This window comes from Schistocerca gregaria, chromosome 1 (genome assembly GCF_023897955.1).
Source record: "Schistocerca gregaria isolate iqSchGreg1 chromosome 1, iqSchGreg1.2, whole genome shotgun sequence".
In the NCBI taxonomy this organism is placed as follows: domain Eukaryota; kingdom Metazoa; phylum Arthropoda; class Insecta; order Orthoptera; family Acrididae; genus Schistocerca; species Schistocerca gregaria.
The window spans coordinates 892,982,567-893,003,241 of record NC_064920.1 but is presented as its reverse complement, the minus strand read 5'-3'; the positions used below and the strand labels follow the sequence as shown (position 1 = coordinate 893,003,241).

The 20,675-nt window shown below is 45.7% G+C and overlaps 1 protein-coding gene across 1 annotated transcript in view; it reads right to left on the bottom strand.

Moving 5' to 3' along the window:
* Positions 1-20,675, bottom strand: part of LOC126273784 (uncharacterized) — a 210,005-nt gene that overhangs the window by 120,157 nt on the left and 69,173 nt on the right. The window contains exon 2 of the mRNA XM_049977059.1: positions 12,916-13,072. Coding sequence (XP_049833016.1) covers positions 12,916-13,072 — 157 coding nt within the window. The remainder of the gene's footprint in view (positions 1-12,915; positions 13,073-20,675) is intronic.

Sequence of the window (20,675 nt, the reverse complement as noted above, 5' to 3'; positions counted from 1 at the left end):
CCATAGTAGCGGTCCACTGACGCCCATTTTCCCACCGTTGCTTGCTGTGACGTAGATATTCCCTACTTCCCTTCACGCACACGAGAAAGAATTGTAGGGAGCAGAGCACCTCCAACTTCTCGCAGCGCAATAAATAACGTTCCCGGCAATTAACCATCCAAAAGTTGTCATAATTGTATATGAATGCGTTAACCCATTGATGTTAGCTGATCTTGGTACCTCTAATTTCCAGGGTTCTTTCGCTAACACTGTAGCACAGTTGTGAGTTACTCGTCGACTAAGCAGTTCAACTACGCTGCGTAGCGTCATGTTTGTTCACCTCTGAATACCCCTAGTCACACCCCCTGTTGCCATTAGCAACCAATATTGTAGTTGCATCATAGACAATAAGTGGAGCATCGTATTCCGTAAACATCATTGGCCTTTTGCGACCTCACACTCAAGGGGTTCCTTGTTAGAAAAAGTAGGCAATTTATTGGTACAAATGCTCTGCACGTAACTTATTATACTCCAGTGTGCGGTTATTAATATCACAGCATAACTATTGAAACTAGTGAACACAACGCTTGTGGCGGTAGGAAATTGATTTTATGGTGCCGACACAGGACAAATGCGTTACTAAACAGTACTTAGACGAGAAAAAGTGGAGAAGGGAAGCTCGCCGATTTCTGCACCGTTACCTGCTGGGCGTACAGGAATTCGTTAAATTTACCGGTTTACACGTGAAGTAGAGGGCGAAAGCAGATGGGAGGATGATTATTTCATGGCTTCCTGGGAAGGAAAGTATGTTTTAGGGGGCCGAAAGATATACAGGAATATATCGGGGATACTCTTTATAGATAACACGGGCCAGCCGAAGGAATTACTCTAGAATAACGGAGCAATAGTGGCATGCACTTGACACAACTCCTCTGCGATGCAACAAATAGTTTAAAGTAAGTGACGTGTTCTATGCACTAAAATCACAGAGGGAACTGTGGTGCAAAAATTCGAACAAATAATTATGTTTCATGATAATCAAGAGCAAGGTTTCCTTAGGTCAAAACGGGAAAAGTATGACGATTAGTGGGTGGACTTCAGGCTCATCTTATGGGACAGGCATGCTCAGAAAGAGGCAACGGATTTTTGTTTGCCTGTGGTCTTGATGACGGGGTTGTGGATTCATGGGTTCATTGTCCATAAGGTCAGTATTGTTTGCATTTCGCAGTACATTTAAATTTAGTTTTCTTTCCGTCGGGATATGTTGTTTGCACATCTGAAATTCCAATGTTGAAAATATGATTTACTAGAATTCTTGTCTCAGAATATGGTTGAAAACCCAAAGAGATTCTGATCGTATGTAAAGTACACCAGTGGCAAGAAACAGTCAAAACCGTCATCGTGCGATAGCGATGGAAATGTCACCGATGATGGTGTCACTAAAGCGGAGTTACTAAATACAGTTTTCCGCTATTCCTTCACGAAAGAAGACAAAGTAAATATTCCAGAATTCGATACCAGAACAGCTGTTAGCATGAGTGACATAAAAGTGGATATCTTAGGTGTTGCGAAACAACTCAAATCAGTTAAGAAAGGCAAGTCTTCCGGTCCAGATGGTGTACCAGTCAGATTCCTTTCTGAGTATGCAGACACAATAGCGCCTTTCTTAGCAATCATATACAACTGCTCACTTGACGAAAGGTCTGTTCCTAAAGACTGGAAAGTAGCACAGGTCACACCAATATTCAAGAAAGGAAATAGGAGTAACACATTGACTTACAGACCCATATCACTGACCTCAGTTTGCAGTAGGATTTTGGAGCATATACTGTACTCGAACATTATGAATCACCTTGAAGAAAATGACTTATTGATACATAACCAACACGGATTCAAAAAATGTCGTTCTTGTGCAACACAGCTAGCTCTTTATTCCCATGAAGTAATGAGTGTTGTCGACAAGGGATCTCAGATCGATTCCATATTCCTGGATTTCCAGAAGGCTTTTGATACCGTTCCTGACAAGTGACTCTTAATCAAATTGCTTGCATATGGAGTATCGTCTCAGTTGCGTGACTGGATTCGTAATTTCCCCTCAGAGAGGTCACAGTTCGTAGTAATAGACGGTAAATCATCGAGTAGAACAGAAGTGATATCTGGCGTTCCGCAAGGTAGTGTCATAGGCCCTCTGCTGTTCCTGATTTATATAAATGATCTAGGTGATAATCCGAGCAGTCCCCTTAGATTGTTTGCAGATGATGCTGTAATCTACCGTCTAGTAAAATCATCAGACGATCAATTCCAATTACAAGATGATCTAGAGAGAATTTCTGTATGGTGCGAAAAGTGGCAATTGGCAATAAACAAATAAAAGTGCGAGGTCATGCACACGGGTAGTAAAAGAAATCCTATACATTTTGGGTATACGATAAATCGCACAAATCTAAAGGCTGCCAGTTCGACTAAATACCTAGGAATTACAATTAAGAGCAACTTAAATTCGAAAGACCCCATAGATAATATTGTGGGGAAGGCGAAACAAAGACAGCGCTTTGTTGGCACGACACTTAGAAGATGCGACAAACTCACTAAAGAGACAGCCTACATTACACTTGTCCGTCCTCTGCTGGAATATTGCTGCGCGGTGTGGGATCCTCACCAGGTGGGATTGACGGAGGACATCGAAAAATTGCAAAGAAGGGCAGCTGGTTTCGTATTATCGCGCAATAGGGGTGAGAGTGCCACTGATATGATAAGCGAGTTGGGGTGGCAGTCACTGAAACAAAGGCGATTTTCTTTGCGGCGAGACCTATCTACGAATTTTCAATCACCAACTTTCTCTTCCGTATGCGAAAATATTTTGTTGACACCAACCAACGTAGGGATAAATGATCATCATAATAAAATAAGAGAAATGAGAGCTCGAACGGAAAGATTTAGGTGTTCCTTTTTCCCACGCGCCATTCGAGTGTGGAATGGTACAGAAGTAGTATGAAAATGGTTCGATGAACCCTCTGCACTTGAATGTGAATTGCAGAGTAACTATGTAGATGTAGATGCTATTGACTTTTCAGGAATACGGAAGATTTGGAACTGTCATTTCAGTACGAATATTTTTGTACGTGTGTATAAACTTGCTCCGTAGTGATTATATCTGTGTCACCTTCTTATATTCTTGCGAGCGCTTACTTAATGTTAATTATATTAAAAAATAAAAGTAAGGCAAGAGCTTAGCATCACACTATGCTCTACTACCACAACGTCCTCGCCTGACCTCATTTGCCACCCTTGTGCTATTTTCAGGCTGATTCATACGACTAGCGTGATGGCAGTGACAGTTGGAAAAAGATTTGACATGGTTGGTCCATTTGCTACTCAGTACTGTCGTGGAACGCTGACTCGAATTATACGACCAACACAGTTATTGAGATATGTGATTACATGGAGCGCAGTTGGTGGTTTATTATGTAACGGCTCTTTACTCTGCACTAATAATAACCAAGGAGTTCGAAACCATTTGTACTCGAATGAAATAAAGAAGTTTTATGTGCACAGCCTATGGTGTTTCACCAGAACGTCTTTCATTAAATTCCTTAAGACTGTTGCCGGTCAGAGTGTCCGAGCGGTTCTAGACACTTCAGTCTAGAACCGCGCGACCGCTACGGTCGCGAGTTCGAATCCTGCCTCGGGTATGGATGTGTGTGATGTCCTTAGGTTAGTTAGGTTTAAGTAGTTCTAAGTTCTAGGGCACTGATGACCTCAGAAGTTAAGTACCACAGTACTCAGAGCCATTTGAACCATTTATTAAGACTGTTAACGACTGCTGCTGCGAAGAAACTTTAAGCGTTTGTCCTCATTCAGAAGGCAAGCTTCATCGTTGGAGAAAACGGCGTTGTAATAAATGAGCCTGCTGAGACTTCCGCCGTGGGCCGTATCGCCCAGTAACCGAGCGCCAGTTGTGGAGAGCGGCTGGGACGCGCTACAGAGTCAGGGAGCCCCGAAACTTAGCGGGGTCAACGGCCTACGCGCTCGCAGGTAGCCTAGTACGCCAAGTTCAACAGTCGCATAAGTGGCGAGCAAAAATTTACCGCTCGAAGGCCGCACAGCCCAGAATCGATATGCCAATCAGACAAAATCGCAGTCAGTAGGGAGGCGATCATCCCACCGACCCACAGGGTTGAAGATACCCGCTTGGTAAAACTTCGTGTCCTGCTGCGTGGAGAAGTCTGAAACAGCCTGCTGCGCATTCTCATCCGACAGGAATCGTCGATCGTTCACGGCCTTTTTTTAAGGGACCAAAGATGTGATAGTCGCACAGGGAGAGATCAGAACTATAGGCCGGATGCTCGAGTATCTCCCACTTGAGTTGCACCACGGTGCTTTTTGACATATACGGTGCTCCATGCACATTCTTCTTTCTCCGACGTATATTTACCGATGTTTGTTCTTCGGCAGCCAAGTAAAGAATAACAGCATATTGCTCCTGTTTGGGTGCATTTGGTAATACCGCAGCCGAAAGTCACATTTCCGCATTTGCCCCCACGCACGTCGGAAAGTCACGAATGCCACACTAATTCGTTGCCCACATGTCGGTGCTTATATACCCGCAGCAGAGTCGCGCTACTTTGCATATACGCTGCAGCAGCACCCTAGACAAATATTTTTTGTCACCCCCTTATAGAATAATGTGTGTCGTACTCCGATACTGGGTATAGCCTGGGATAGGAGAGCTATTAGAGCCGCCGACTGGAATCAGAAGAGGGCGGATGTCTGGGCGAAGTATGCCGCTGAGCGTGTCAGTGGGCCAGTGGCAGCAGCTTTCACTGCCACACTCCGCGTCTGCTTCCTCCCGCCGCTACCCAGACACGCCGCCCGGCCCAGCAGCCTCCACGTGCCGATACGCCGCACGAGGTCGTCGGCTTTCTTTCGCATTCGGCTTACAGCCACTCTGCACTTGCGTTCACAGCATGCTGGGCAAGTGCTTTGATACGACGTGGGCACGTAACAAATATAGTGCAGGGCAAAACTACCTCCCATAAAAAGTGGCGACCGTCTCCATTTGCCCTAGAGATCCAACACTGCATCCTAGCAACCACCCGACCCCGAACTTCGCCAAAGAAGATATAAAATGTAAATGTCGTGTGACTAGGGCCTCCCGTCGGGTAGACCGTTCGCCGGGTGCAAGTCTTTCGATTTGACGCCACTTCGGTGACTTGCGCGTCGATGGGGATGAAATGATGATGATTAGTACAACACCCAGTCCCTGAGCGGAGAAAATCTACGACTCAGCCGGGGATCGAACCCGGGCCCTTAAGATTGGCGTTCTGTCGCGCTGACCACTTTTTTTTTCATTTTGTTCGTTGTTGACCGTTGTGTTTGGTCGTTGCGGACATCACATGACATCCGTTCAAGTTCGTTTGTTGATCCTTCCACTCAGTTTTTTTTATTACAGAGCTCTCTGACCGAACACGCTGAGCTACCGTGCGGGTAATCCACTCAGCTACAGGGGGCGGACAAAGAAGACATGATCTAAAATTTTCCTGGCGTATTTCTTCTTCTAATAATATTCGGGTGTGCATCCGGTTGCCGTCAACACTCTGCCACGATATTTCGGCCAAGAGACGTCTGGCCCTCTTCAGGTGAGCAGACAACTACTGAAGAGCCCACGTGCATTCATTAGTCTATGCCGAATCTCGCGCGTGCGAAAATTGCTGGTGTGTTTCGGCGCGTGAGTTGGGTGACGACATGCGCGGGACCACCGAGTTGTTTGTGCAGGCCTCGGTAGTGTAAGCGAGAGATGAACTAATCATTAAGTATCGAATGACCCGGTCGATTTCGATGGTACTAGATAACTTTAATTATGGGACTGCAGTTTTTGTCAACTTGAATGCCGTTGTCACGATTTATAAGATTATCGGCAAGACATATTGCCACCGATTCTTTGATTCTGAAACCCAAAAACTGGAAACTGGAGCTCAAATTTTTGTTTTTTGTAGTGCTCTTCAGTAGTTGTCTACTAATCTGGAAATGTCCGGACGTCTCTTGGCCGAAATATCGTGGCAGAATGTTGACGGGATCCGGTTGCAAACCCGAAAATTATTAAGTAATGCAATATCTCTGAGCACTATGGGACTTAACATCTGAGGTCATCAGTCCCCTAGACTTAGAACTACTTAAACTTAACTAACCTAAGTCCATCACACACATCCATGCTCGAGACAGGATTCGAACCTGCGACCGTAGCAGCAGCGCGGCTCCAGACTGAAGCGCCTAGAACCGCTCGTCCACATCGGCCGGCCCGAAAATTATTAGAAACAGACACAATCTGTTTTGTCAGGACAGTCTCCCCGAACATCCATCCATCTGAGCGACATCATATCGTTCATCAACTAATACTGGCTGTCCTTTTCAGATGACACCTACATGTCATTGCCATATACTTCACAAACACAACCATTTTCTTCCGTCAGTATACTCTGCTGGACAAAAAAAAGTGAAGCACCCACAAGGGAATGAGGATATCTGGTGCTACTTCTATGATTACAGATCTAGTCAAATTTTATAAAGAACTTGGTATATGATCCCACTTATAAGTATGACTTAACACACCCTCTTACCCGACTGCAAGCACTGTTCGGTTGGGAAAGATGTCATAAAGCCGTCGTAACCTCTCCTGAGGCAAGTTGGCCCACAATGGTTTCAACTGGTCCTTCATAACGTGAATACTGGCCGTGGGACAGGGTTGACATCAGAATTGGTCCCACATATATTCTATCAGGGACAGACCTGGTGATCTTGCTGGCCACGGGAGTAACTCAACATCATGGAAACAGGTCATGGAGGCACACGTCATCTGTGGACAAGCATTGGCGTGTTGAAAAATGGCACCACGTGAAAGTGGCGTGGGAGCTAACACACAAGGATTCGCGACGTCTGTGACGTACCGTTGTGCAGCCAGACTTCCCTCAGTCAACATCTGAAGTCACACTCGATGACTCCCCACATCATGACGCCGAGAGTATCAACGCCACTTTGCCTCTCCAGTACATTAGAAGAATGGGATCTCTCCCCATGTAGCCGCCATATTCGTCAACGGTGGTCATCGGGGGTAGAGAGGAATCTCGATTCATCGCTGAACTCTTTGCGACGCCGTTCATCAGCAGTCCATGATTCCTGGTTAGTTTTCCACTACAAAGGCAGTCATTTGTGTTGTGGTGTTATCGACATCCTTATCCATGGGGCTACAGTTCCCTAGTCTGGCTACTGCTGCTCCCCTACCAATGTTTCAGAGAGTCCTTTACTTGTTCCCGAATGGCAGGCTCATATTTGAAGAAGTTACGATCTGCTTGGTGGACAATTTGGCGATCCTCTGTTGTGGTGATCAGTCGTGGTCGATCGTAATCTTGTCGGCGATTATGTCTGCCCTCAAGTTCCCAACATCGGTTCATTGCCGTATCTACAAACGGTTAAATGGAGGCCCATTTCAGGCCCCATCAGATGCTGATTACGCTGTATCAGACGAGTATGCTGCATCTCTGTGTCCTTCACAGTTATCACTCAGCATCTGACGCTGTTCAGTTGCTTATACACCCCACCAGGCCTGTAACAATACTAAACACGAACAACAATAATGCAGTCTGGTGGCTGTTCTTCATGTCAAAAAGGATTGCAGCTCTAGTCATTTAAATACCCGCCAACGGTGTCTGTGTGTACGAAATTACATTGATATCCTACCGTGTCTTCCGGGAGCTTTTAATTTTTTTTGTCAGGCAGAGTGTCTTTTCCGACCTCATTCCCACCCTACCAAGTGCAACATGTGCAACCCTGCTGCATTAAATCCCGATCACAAGTATGACCATAAAAAGTCATATTATGGCAATCCTCAGGATAATCGTGAGAAGTTTCCAACTCGCTACAACGTTCACTGTAGTTGTTCCACTTCCAAGTTCCTAAAGATCTCATGATCCCATTGTACCCACCTATTTACCTGCATCTGGTCACAAGGACTCTAGGCATCGCCTTCCATTCAACCACCTAAAGAACCATCATCACCAATCAGAATAACAATAGTAATAGTAGTAGTAGTAGTAGTAGTAGTAGTAGTAGTAGTTTTATTCACCCATCTGTGATATATAGTTTCTCCGAAATTTAAACGAAATGTTTTGTAGTACTCATGTGGAGGGCGTCATAGTTTAATTATTCCGAGTCAATTGCCAGTTTTCGCACCATGCACATATATTGTATAAATAATCTTCTAATTCATTTTCATCTCCTGATGAATTTACTAGACGACAAACGATGGTATCATCTACGAACAATAAGACGGTTAGACGGCTGGTCAGATATTCTCCTAAATTGCTTCTACAGATTAAGAACAGCAGAGGGCGTGTAAAATTTCCTTGGGGACCCTACATATACGTGTGTATGTGTCCTTTGTGACAGGAAATCACGTATCCAGACGCGCAGGTGAGGGGATACTCCCTTCATGGGCACCCAATTTGATTGGAAATCACTTGTGAGGAACGGTGTCAACAGCCTTCTGGAACCTACAAATACGAAATCAACTTAAGATCTCCAGTCGATAGCACTCATTACTTCGTGCAATTAAAGAGCCTGTTGTGTATCACTAAAACAATATTTTCCGAATCCGTGACGACTTGTGTCAATAGATCGTTTTCGTCCAGGTATCTGATAAAACTGGAGTACTGAATATGTTCCAAAATCCTACTATTAATCGATTTCAATGGTATGGGTCGATAATTCAATAAATTACTTTTGTGTCCTTTTTGGTGTTTTGTTGAGACATGAGCAAATTATAGAGTCTTTTACGTCGAACGAGTGGTTGTATATGACTGCTAAAAATGAAGCTGTTTCTTCAGCACACACTGAAAGAAACGCAACTGGCATACGATCTGTATCGTATGATTTTCCTTTATTAACTGAATTAATTTGCTTCCAGGGGGTATATACCTGCAAATTAGTAATGTTGGGAGAGGTTCTTGATTCGAATTCTGGAGTATTTACTGCATCTCTTCTGATGAAAGAATCACAGAAAACAGTGTTTAATAATTCTGCTTTATTGACCTTGTCGTGGGTAACATTACTGTTTCTCTCACGCAGCGAAAGTAATGATTGTATATTGCCGTTGTTATACTTTACATGCGACCAGGAACTCTTCGGATTTTCTGCCAGATCTCGAGACAGACTTTCGTTGTGAAACACTATTAAAAGCATTTCGTACTGAAGTGTAAGTTAAGTTTCGCGTATCTGTGAATCTTCGCCAGTATTTAAGACTTTCCGTTCTTTTAAACCTGTCATGCTTTTTCGTTGTTTGTGCAACAGTGTCCTGGCATGCTTTGTGTACCATAAGTGATGTGTTCCGTCTATTATTAATGTACTTGGTATAAATCTTTCAATTGCCTTCAACGCTGTTTCTTCGAATTTAAGCCACATTTGGTAGACGCCTCCACCGTTGGTACTTTTTTAAAAGAGGTATGTTTGTGTTTTTTGTAAGTAGATTTGAATGTTAAAGATATTTAATCTCCCGACAGAGGCCTTATGGTCACTAATTCGCGTACCCGTCATGATCCTCTCTATTTGCTCTCAGTTGTTTGTCGTTAAGAGGTATAGAATGTCGTCGAAACCATTGGCACTTCTACAAGTAGAAGGTAAAAACCAGTCTCACAAAAAGTAGAATGGCTGAACCCATCCGTCCCCCACGAATACAACACTATTATAACATCTCTCTACATCCTACCCCCACTACACGATACCTAATCTGTTTTGTCACAGCTGTCCTCCAAAATATGACTTCGTTTGAGCTACTCCATATCTTTCATCCAATCACACTGGCTGCCTGTCCCACATTTTACCTTTATGACACAGCTACATACTCCCAGAACCACTGTCAACCTCTGGCGCCCAGATACCACTTTCTCATCACACTCTCATCGCAACACCGGTCCTACACTCCTGGAAATTGAAATAAGAACACCGTGAATTCATTGTCCCAGGAAGGGGAAACTTTATTGACACATTCCTGGGGTCAGGTACATCACATGATCACACTGACAGAACCACAGGCACATAGACACAGGCAACAGAGCATGCACAATGTCGGCACTAGTACAGTGTATATCCACATTTCGCAGCAATGCAGGCTGCTATTCTCCCATGGAGACGATCGTAGAGATGCTGGATGTAGTCCTGTGGAACGGCTTGCCATGCCATTTCCACCTGGCGCCTCAGTTGGGCCAGCGTTCGTGCTGGACGTGCAGACCGCGTGAGACGACGCTTCATCCAGTCCCAAACATGCTCAATGGAGGACAGATCCGGAGATCTTGCTGGCCAGGGTAGTTGACTTACACCTTCTAGAGCACATTGGGTGGCACGGGATACATGCGGACGTGCATTGTCCTGTTGGAACAGCAAGTTCCCTTGCCGGTCTAGGAATGGTAGAACGATGGCTTCGATGACGGTTTGGATGTACCGTGCACTATTCAGTGTCCCCTCGACGATCACCAGAGGTGTATGGCCAGTGTAGGAGATCGCTCCCCACACCATGATGCCGGGTGTTGGCCCTGTGTGCCTCGGTCGTATGCAGTCCTGATTGTGGCGCTCACCTGCACGACGCCAAACACACATACGACCATCATTGGCACCAAGGCAGAAGCGACTCTCATCGCTGAAAACGACACGTCTCCATTCGTCCCTCCATTCACGCCTGTCGCGACACCACTGGAGGCGGGCTGCACGATGTTGGGGCGTGAGCGGAAGACGGCCTAACGGTGTGCGGGACCGTAGCCCAGCTTCATGGAGACGGTTGCGAATGGTTCTCGCCGATACCCCAGGAGCAACAGTGTCCCTAATTTGCTGGGAAGTGGCGGTGCGGTCCCCTACGGCACTGCGTAGGATCCTACGGTCTTGGCGTGCATCCGTTCGTCGCTGCGGTCCGGTCCCAGGTCGACGAGCACGTGCACCTTCCGCCGACCACTGGCGACAACATCGATGTACTGTGGAGACCTCATGCCCCACGTGTTGAGCAATTCGGCGGTACGTCCACCCGGCCTCCCGCATGCCCACTATACGCCCTCGTTCAAAGTCCGTCAATTGCACATACGGTTCACGTCCAGGCTGTCGCGGCATGCTACCAGTGTTAAAGACTGCGATGGAGCTCCGTATGCCACGGCAAACTGGCTGACACTGACGGCGGCGGTGCACAAATGGTGCGCAGCTAGCGCCATTCGACGGCCAACACCGCGGTTCCTGGTGTGTCCGCTGTGCCGTGCGTGTGATCATTGCTTGTACAGCCCTCTCGCAGTGTCCGGAGCAAGTATGGTGGGTCTGACACATCGGTGTCAATGTGTTCTTTTTTCCATTTCCAGGAGTGTATTTCACCAAAGCTTCATAACAAATACAACCGTATCCTGTACAAGTACACGATACATCAGCTGCATACCATAGCTTCAGTTCTACGTACCCCCCTACTGATCTCATTATCCTATTGCATCCAACTGTTCGCCCGGATCTGGTCATGAAGCCTCCAGTCTTAGTCGTCCAGCCACTCTACTGATCCACCATCACCATACTGGATACGCAATGTCAGTGCTACAATTATAACATGTTAATAACCCTAGACTAAGGAAAGGAAAACTTACATTTCTAGCATTTGTATACTTGGAGAAAGCTTTTGACAATGTTGACTGGAATACTCTCTTTCAAATTGTGAAGGTGTCAGGGATAAAATACAGGGAGCGAAAGGCTATTTACAATTTTTACAGAAACAGAAGAAGGTATAAGAGTCGAGGGACATGAAAGGGAAGCAGTGGTTGGGAAGGGAGTGAGACAGGGTTGTAGCCTATCCCCGATGTTGTTCAATCTGTATATTGAGCCAGCAGTAAAGGAAACAAAAAAGAAAAATTCGGAGTAGGTATTAAAATCCATGGAGAAGAAATAAAAACACTGAGGTTCGCCAATGACATTGTAATTCTGTCAGAGACAGCAAAGGACTTGGAACAGCAGTTGAACGGAATGGACAGCGTCTTGAAAGGAGGATATAAGATGAACATCAACAAAAGCAAAACGAGGATAATGGAATGTAGTGGAATTAAGTCGGGCGATGTTGAGGAAATGAGATTAGGAAATGAGGCACTTAAAGTGGTGAAGGAGTTTTGCTATTCGGGGAGCAAAATAACTGATGATGGACGAAGTAGAGAGAATATAAAATGTAGACTGGCAATGGCAAGGAAAGCGTTTCTGAAGAAGAGAAATTTGTTAACATCGAGTATAGATTTAAATGTCAGAAAGTCGTTTCTGAAAGTATTTGTATGGAGTGTAGCCATGTATCGAAGTGAAACATGGACGATAAATAGTTTGGACAAGAAGAGAATAGAAGCTTTCGAAATGTGGTGCTACAGAAGAATGCTGAAGATTAGATGGGTAGATCACATAACTAATGAGGAGGTAGGGACTAGAATTGGGGAGAAGAGAAATTTGTGGCACAACTTGACTAGAAGAAGGGATCGGTTGGTAGGACATGTTCTGAAGCATCAAGGGATAACCAATTTAGTACTGGAGGGCAGCGTGGAGGATAAAAATCGTAGAGGGAGACCAAGAGATGAATACACTAAGCAGATTCAGAAGGATGTAGGTTGCAGTAGGTACTGGAAGATGAAGAAGCTTGCACAAGATAAAGCAGCATGGAGAGCTGCATCAAACCAGTCTCTGGACTGAAGAGCACAACACCACCACCACCACCAACAACAACAACAACAACAACAACAACAACAACAACCATTGCCACATGCTGGTACTTTTTAATATCACCCATTTGTTTTTCACTTTTTAATGGTTGCTTTAGCAGTGACGAATTAAAAACACTGTACGGCTGATGAACAGCTACATTCAGCTGCAGCAATAAACTGGGCGTGCACTCACTAGACCTCGATGAGCTCGCAGCTGAGCAGCGGGCCGGACGGCGAGGCGAGCTCTATGATCGCGACCGTCTGCTCGTGGTGCACCAGCCGCAGCAGCGAGTCCTGCCTGGCGCGCAGCCCGCTGTAGCGCTTGTACTGCGGCTGCGCCGAGCTGCGGCCTGCAACACCGTACAAGCTGTGCGTCACTACAGGGAGCGGCTGCAGTCACTGCACGAAAGTCACTACTCGTGTGTGTTCTTACAACACTGGTGCGGTGCAAAACCACGACATGGAAAACCAGAGGTGCTGCAGTCTACGAGGTACGACAATAAAGTAATGAGACTGATGTGAAAAAAAAAATGTTGCTTACCGTTTTGGTCAAGTTCAGTGTTGTCTCCTTCAAAGAAGTTTCCTTTTGATTGCACACACTTTTTCCAGCGCTTCCGACATTGATGGTAACATTTCTGGAACTCATGTTCTGTAATATCATCCAAGACCCTCGTCACAGCTTTTTGGACATCTTGTGTTGTTTGAACATGCTGTCCCTTGAGCGCCGTTTTGACTCTTGGAAATAGAAAAAAAGTCTCACGGAGCGATATCTGATGAATAAGGTGGCTGTGGTAGTACTGAAATTTGTTTTGAGATTAAAAATTGCTGTACTGACAGAGCAGTGTGGGATGGCGAATTATCGTGATGCAGAATCCAATTATAAGCAATGTTGACACGGACGCGAAGAACTCTTTTACAAAGTCTTTCTAAAATTCCTTTGTAGTAATACTGGTTAACTGTTTGTCCAGGAGACACCCACTCTTTATGAACAATTTTCTTGGAATCAATTAAGCATACAAGCATGCATTTCACTTTTCACTTTGACATGCGAGCTTTTCTTGGTCTGGATGATCTCTTTGAACACCATTGCGAACTTTGGCGTTTTGTCTCTGAATCGTACTGAAAAAACCAACTTTCATCACCAGTGATGACACGGCTCGACAGTTCTGGTTTGAATTCTGCTTACTCTAACAGATCGGCTGTCATATTTTTCCGTGTTTCTCATTGTTGTAGTGTGAGATTTTTGGGGCCATTTTTGCACAAATCTTTCTCATACCAAGATCTTCAGTTATTATTAGACGAATCGTTTCTCGATTGATGTTCAGTTCTTCTGCAATCATTTTTACGGATAATATTCGATCAGATCGTACGAGTTCACGCACCATGGTCAAGTTGACATCTGACCGTCACGTTGATGGTCGTTCACTGCGGTCTTCATCTTCAACATTCGTTCTGCCTTCACTAAACATTTCATGCCAACGAAAAACTTGAGTTCTTGACATAACCTCCTCTCCAAAAGTCTTCTGAAGCTTACCGTAAGTTCTCATCGCGTTTTCACCCAATTTAACGCAAAAAGAAATGGCATACAGTTGCGCAATATTATGTTGTTCCATTTCCGTGACAAGAAACACAAACACGCGTTAACTTATTACAGCACGACTCACGACTGAGCAGTTGCATCGATTTGCCGCTTGGATTAGAAGCAGCTTATAGACCAAGGTCAAAGATATTGTGCCTACGCAAGCCTGCAGGGTTGCCACACCTTGCATAGAAAATCAGTCTCATTACTTTATTGTTGCACCTCATATACCGCCTGACAAAAAACGTGATGGACCCAGAAGAGAAGGAGGAAAGAAAGAGGTTGACAGGGTATGCGATATTATTTATTGAATAAACAGTAGAGTAAATTTACTAATAACTTGGTAGTATGAGGCCATTTATTAGTACGACGCTCAACCCCAGTAGTTATGGATGCACCCACTGATTCGGTTAGAAAGGGTGTCCTGAAGCAGAGGTATCCTCTTCTGGGGCAAACAGATCCTTGATATCCTTGAAAGCGGCACTGGGACTGGGAAGACGTTTCATACAGACACTTGCTACGTGTGGAAGAGAGTTGAAAAATGGTACCATGTTAATGTGGTATGAGAGGTAACACATTAGGACCCAGGATGTCCGTGACATACAGTTGTGTCGTCAAAATTCCCTCGATCACTACCTGCCGTGTTGTGAAGTCATACCCGACGGGTCACTGCCCACCTCGACACTAGGAGTAACTCTGCTGTGCCTCTCGAAATCATTCGAAGAGTGGGACCGCTGCCCAGGTAGCTGCCGCACTCGTCATCCGGGGCAGTGTAGAAACGTCATTCTTCGTTGAATACACTACTGGCCATTAAAATTGCAGCACCACGAAGATGACGTGCTACAGACGCGAACTTTAACCAAGAGGAAGAAGATGCTGTGATATGCAAATGATTAGGTTTTAAGAGCATTCACACAAGGTTGGCGCCGGTGGCGACACCTACAACGTGCTGACATGAGGAAAGTTTCCAACCGATTTCTCATACACGAACAGCAGTTGACCGGCGTTGTTGTGATAGCTCGTGTAAGGAGTAGAAATGCGTACCATCACGTTTCCGACTTTGATAAAGGTCGGATTGTAGCCTATCGCGATTGCGGTTTATCGTATCGCGACATTGCTGCTCGCGTTGGTCGAGATACAATGACTGTTAGCAGAATATGGAATCGGTGGGTTCAGGAGGGTAATACGGAACGCTGTGCTGGATCCCAACGGCCTCGTATCACTAGCAGCCGATATGACAAGCATCTTATCCGCATGGCTGTAACGGATTGTGCAGCCACGACTCGATCCCTGAGTCAACAGATGGGGACGTTTGCGAGACAGCAACCATCTGCACGAACAGTTCGACGACGTTTGAAGCAGCATGGACTATAAGCTTGGAGACCATGTGTGCGGTTACCCTTGACGGTGCATCACAGACAGGAGCGCCTGCGATGGTGTACTCAACGACGATCCTCGGTGTACGAATGGCAAAACGTCATTTTTTCGGATGAATCCAGGTTCTGTTTACAGCATCATGATGGTCGCATCCGTCTTTGGCGACAATACGGTGGACGCACATTGGAAGCGTGTATTCGTTATCGCCATACTGGCGTATCACCCAGCGTGATGGTATGGGGTGCCATTGGTAACACGTCTCGGTCACCTCAATTGTTCGCATTGACGGCACTTTGAATAGAGCACGTTACATTTCAGATGTGTTACGACCCGTGGCTCAACCCTTCATTCGATCCCTGCGAAACCCTACATTTCCGCAGGATAATGCACGACCGCATGTTGCAGGTCCTGTACGGGCCTTTCTGGATAGAGAAAAATGTTCGACTGCTGCCCTGGCCACCACATTCTCCAGATCTCTCACCAACTGAAAACGTCTGGTCAATGGTGGCCGAGCAACTGGCTCGTCACAATACGCCAGTCACTACTCTTGATGAACTGTGGTAGCGTGTTGAAGCGGCATGGGCAGCTGTAACTGTACACGCCATCCAAGCTCTGCTTGACTTAATGCCCAGGCGTATCAAGACCGTTATTACGGCCAGAGGTGGTTGTTCTGGGTACTGATTTCTCAGGATCTATGCACCCAAATTACGTGAAAATGTAATTACATGTCAGTTCTAGTATAATATATTTGTCCAATGAATACCCGTTTATCATATGCATTTCTTCTTGGTGTAGCAATTTCAGTGGCCAGTAGTGTACAGCGCTGTGCCATACATCAGCAGTCCATGCTTCCTTGTCTCAGCACCACTCCAGACACAGCCGTTTGTGTTGTCGTGTTAACGGCAGACAACTCGTGGGACAGTATCTAGTGTGAATGCTGACGATCTCCTACCAATAGTGCGGGGTGGCACAGAATTATACACGGAGTCCGTTATTTGTTTCGGGTGGCGGACGCACATGTCATGGGACAACGATATGCTTGGTGCACAATTTGGTGATCTTCCCTGGTTGTGATCAGACGTGGTCGACCATAACCTTGACGACGTGTATGGCTGTTCTGCAGTCCAACAGCCGGCCACTGTCACATTCGAATTCCTCACAAATGTTGGATGCTGCACGCCTCGACTAGCCGGTCAAATGGGGACCCGCTTTGAGGCCCCTTTCAAACTGTCACGTCCAGATAAAGCTGTCTCACACGAATAAGCGGCATCTTCGTGTGATTCACAGTCATCACTCTAGATCTGACGCTGCTATACACCATACCAGGTCTGGGAAGAAAACTAAACCCGAACAACATTAATGCATTTTGGCTCTAAGCACTATGGGACTTAACATCTGAGGTCATCAGTCCCCTAGACGTAGAACTACTTAAACTTAACTAACATAAGGACATCACACACATCCATGTCCGAGGCAGGATTCGAACCTGCGACCGTAGCAGCAGCGTAGTTCTGGACTGAAGCGCCTAGAACTGCTCGGTCACAGCAGCCGGCTTAATGCATTTTGTCGCCTTTCCATCTGACACAGAAAATTGCGACTCTAATTATTCACATACCCACCGATGGTGTACTCATGTACGAGGGTAATCCCAAAAGTAAGGTCTCCTATTTTTTTTATGAGTACAGAACTCTATTTGTGTGGCAGTTGGCCACACTGTTACGAAGAGTGCTTCATGCGCTGTGTGTAAACATGCGCACGCCGTGCTGAGGCGCTCAGTCTTGGCTTGACAGCCGTTGAGAATGGAACTCCCGTTGGATGTTACCGCCAAGTACGAATTGCGCGCAGTTATTCGGTTTCTGAAGGCAAAGGGCACTGCCCCAATTGACGGAAGTGTATGATGAGTTGTACATGGATATCAAAAATGCTCGTCAGTGGTGTAGAGAGTTGGCAACTGGTCGGACCGAAATTCACGACGAACAAAGGAGCGGAAAACCGTCAATTTCTGAGGAGAAGGTTGAGCAAAGCATGCGTGAAGATCCGCAGATCACCCATGCTGACTGAGGACCACATGCGGCAACGAGTTGATACTTCCCGCGCGTTTATTCACCGCCTTGCAGCCGAACAGGACAGCTTTCTGGACTCAGTTGTCACTGGTGACGAAACCTGGGCATACTACTTAATACCTGAGACCAAGCAACAGTGACGCCAGTTCATAACTTTTTGAACAGCATGGCGGCGAGCTGGTATGACATGGTCACACAAAAACTGCCACTGCATCGACCGAAATGGTTATTATGTCGAAAAATAGCTAAATGTTCAAGCTGTAAACTGAAATAAAACACTGTAGAAATAAACAGGTCTATGTACTTATAAAAATGGTAGACCTTACTTTTGGGATTACCCTCATAGAAAGGTACAGTGATATATAACCATGCCTTCTGCGTGCTTCATCTTTTTCGTCAGGCAATGTACTTAACAGCAGCAGACACAGTCACAAGTCCAGGATGATTTCTGGGGGTGGGGAGGGGTCATGGCTTCTTACTTTCCCCACATCTCCTCTCCAGATATAATTTGTTATGACCCCAACTTCTAACGCACCACAGTTGCCTATGATTTAATAATAAGGACAATAAAATACATAAAATAATGCAATAACGTAACAACAATAGTTTGTTAAGATTAATACTTAGTATATCGCTTTAGCATAATGTATACGAATAATGATTCAAACGACATAAAACGAAATATGTATTCACATTATCAGTATTTCACTTAGCATTACGACTATAAACACAGGTTTTGCGGAATATCAGCATGCCAGGGTGTAAATAAAAGGAAGGCTGTTTTCTCAGTCGTTTGCCCCTACTGCTAGGAGAGTCAGCACTTCTGTCTTTTTTTGTGGTTTGTAGGTTCCAACCGTGATCTCTAGATCTGTGTCGGATTTGCCGTTCACAGTAGGTACGACCAACTTATTGACGGTTGCCCTTACCTGGCTGGAATGCAGCGGATCAGCCCACAAGCGTATTTATGCGTGCAAGCCCTCGAGAGGGCAACTGAAAACCTTGCAATATCTTAGTATTCCTTATAGTATTTCACTAAAATGTAGAATAATAACCGCTACCAGTAACCGCTTGGTGGCTAGCGGAGTATATATGTTGATGTAACAACGGAAGGTGATTTCATTTAACACACGACCGATTTCAGGCGTCAGGTGGTTTACATTCAAATACATGTTTCCGTACTCAGTACTGGACATCAATAAAGCTGGTGTATCCATAGTTTTCACATTACACTATCACATTTTTGTACGAAGGTATTTCGTTCTTTACGTATTAACTGTATATTAGTCGCCACACTACACTCAAGAGGTGGTCTAGCAGCTAACGTTGCTACCTCTGGATCACGGGGTCCCGATTTCGATTCACGGCCGGGTTGGGAATTTTCTCTGCCTGGGGACTCCGTGTTTGTGTGTCCTCACGATTTCATCATCATCAGTATCTTCCTTGACAGTTGATAGATTGGACTGTGTAAAAATTGGGAATTTGCACGGACACTGATGACCCCTCCACAAAGCAAACATCGTCATCAATAACACTCAAGAACCAAAGAAACTGGTACACCTGCCTAATATGGCGTAGGGCCCCCGCGAGCGCGCAAAAGTGCCGGAACACGATGTGTCATGGACTAGACTAATATCTGAAGTATTGCTGGGGGAATTGACACCATGAACCCAGCAGGGCTATCCATAAATCCGTAAGAGTACGAGGGGATGGAGATCTCTTCTGAACAGCACGTTGCAAGACATCCCAGATATGCTCATTAAAGAGGAGATGGTTTCACACTATCGAAGATGAACAAGTGCTTATGCTCCTCTGGTATGTATTTTAGAGGCGATGTTTTCTGGAATTTTTTACTTGTTCGGGCCCATACCACCACCTCGGAAAGTTGCATACCCTATGTTCTTAGCAACAAAAGTTGCGGTACATGTATTCCACTGTCAGGGTATCCCAAATATACTCAATAATGTTCATGTATGGGGACTTTGGTGGCCAGCGTAAGTGTTTAAACTCAGAAGGGTGTTCCTGGAGCCACTCTGTGGCAATTCTGGACGTGTGGAGTGTCGCATTGTCCTGCTGGAATTGCCCAAGTCCGTCGGAATGCACAGTTGACATGAATGGGTGCAGTTGATCAGACAGACTGCTTACGTACGTGTCACCCGTCAGAGTCTAGACGTATGAGGGTCCCATATCACTCCAGCTGCAGACTCCCCACACCATTTAAGAGCTTCCACCAGCTTGAACAGTCCCTCACTGATAGGCAAGGTCCATGGATTCGTGAGGTTGTGTCCATACCCGTACACGTCCATCCGCTCGATACAAATTATTACGAGACCCGTCCGACAAGGCAACATGTTTCCAGTCATCAACAGTTCAATGTCGGGGTTAATGGTCCCTGGCGAGGCGCAAAGCTTTGTGTCGTGCAGTCATCGAGAGTACACGAGTGTACCTTCGGCTCCGAAAGCCAAAATCGATCATGTTTCGTTGAATGGTTCGCACACTGACACTTGTTGGTGGCCCAGCATTGAAATCTGCAGCAATTTGCAGTAGGATTGCACTTCCGTCACGTCGAGCGAGTTTCCTCAGTCGTCGTTGGTCCCTTTCTTGCAGAATCTTTTTCCGGCAGCAGCGATGTCGGAGATTTGATGTTTTACGGGATTCCTGATATTCATGGTATACTCGTGAAATGGTCGTACGGGAAAAGCCACACTTCATCGCTACCTCGGAGATGCTCTGTCCCATCGCTCGTGCGCCGACTATAATGCCACGTTCAGACTCACTTAAATCTTGATAAGTTGCCATTGTAGCAGCAGTAATCGATCTAACAACCGCGCCAGACACTTGTTGTATTACATAGGCGTTGCCGACCGCAGTGCCGTCTTCTGCCTGTTTACAACATATCTCTGTATTTGACTCAGCTATACCAGTTTCTTCGGCACT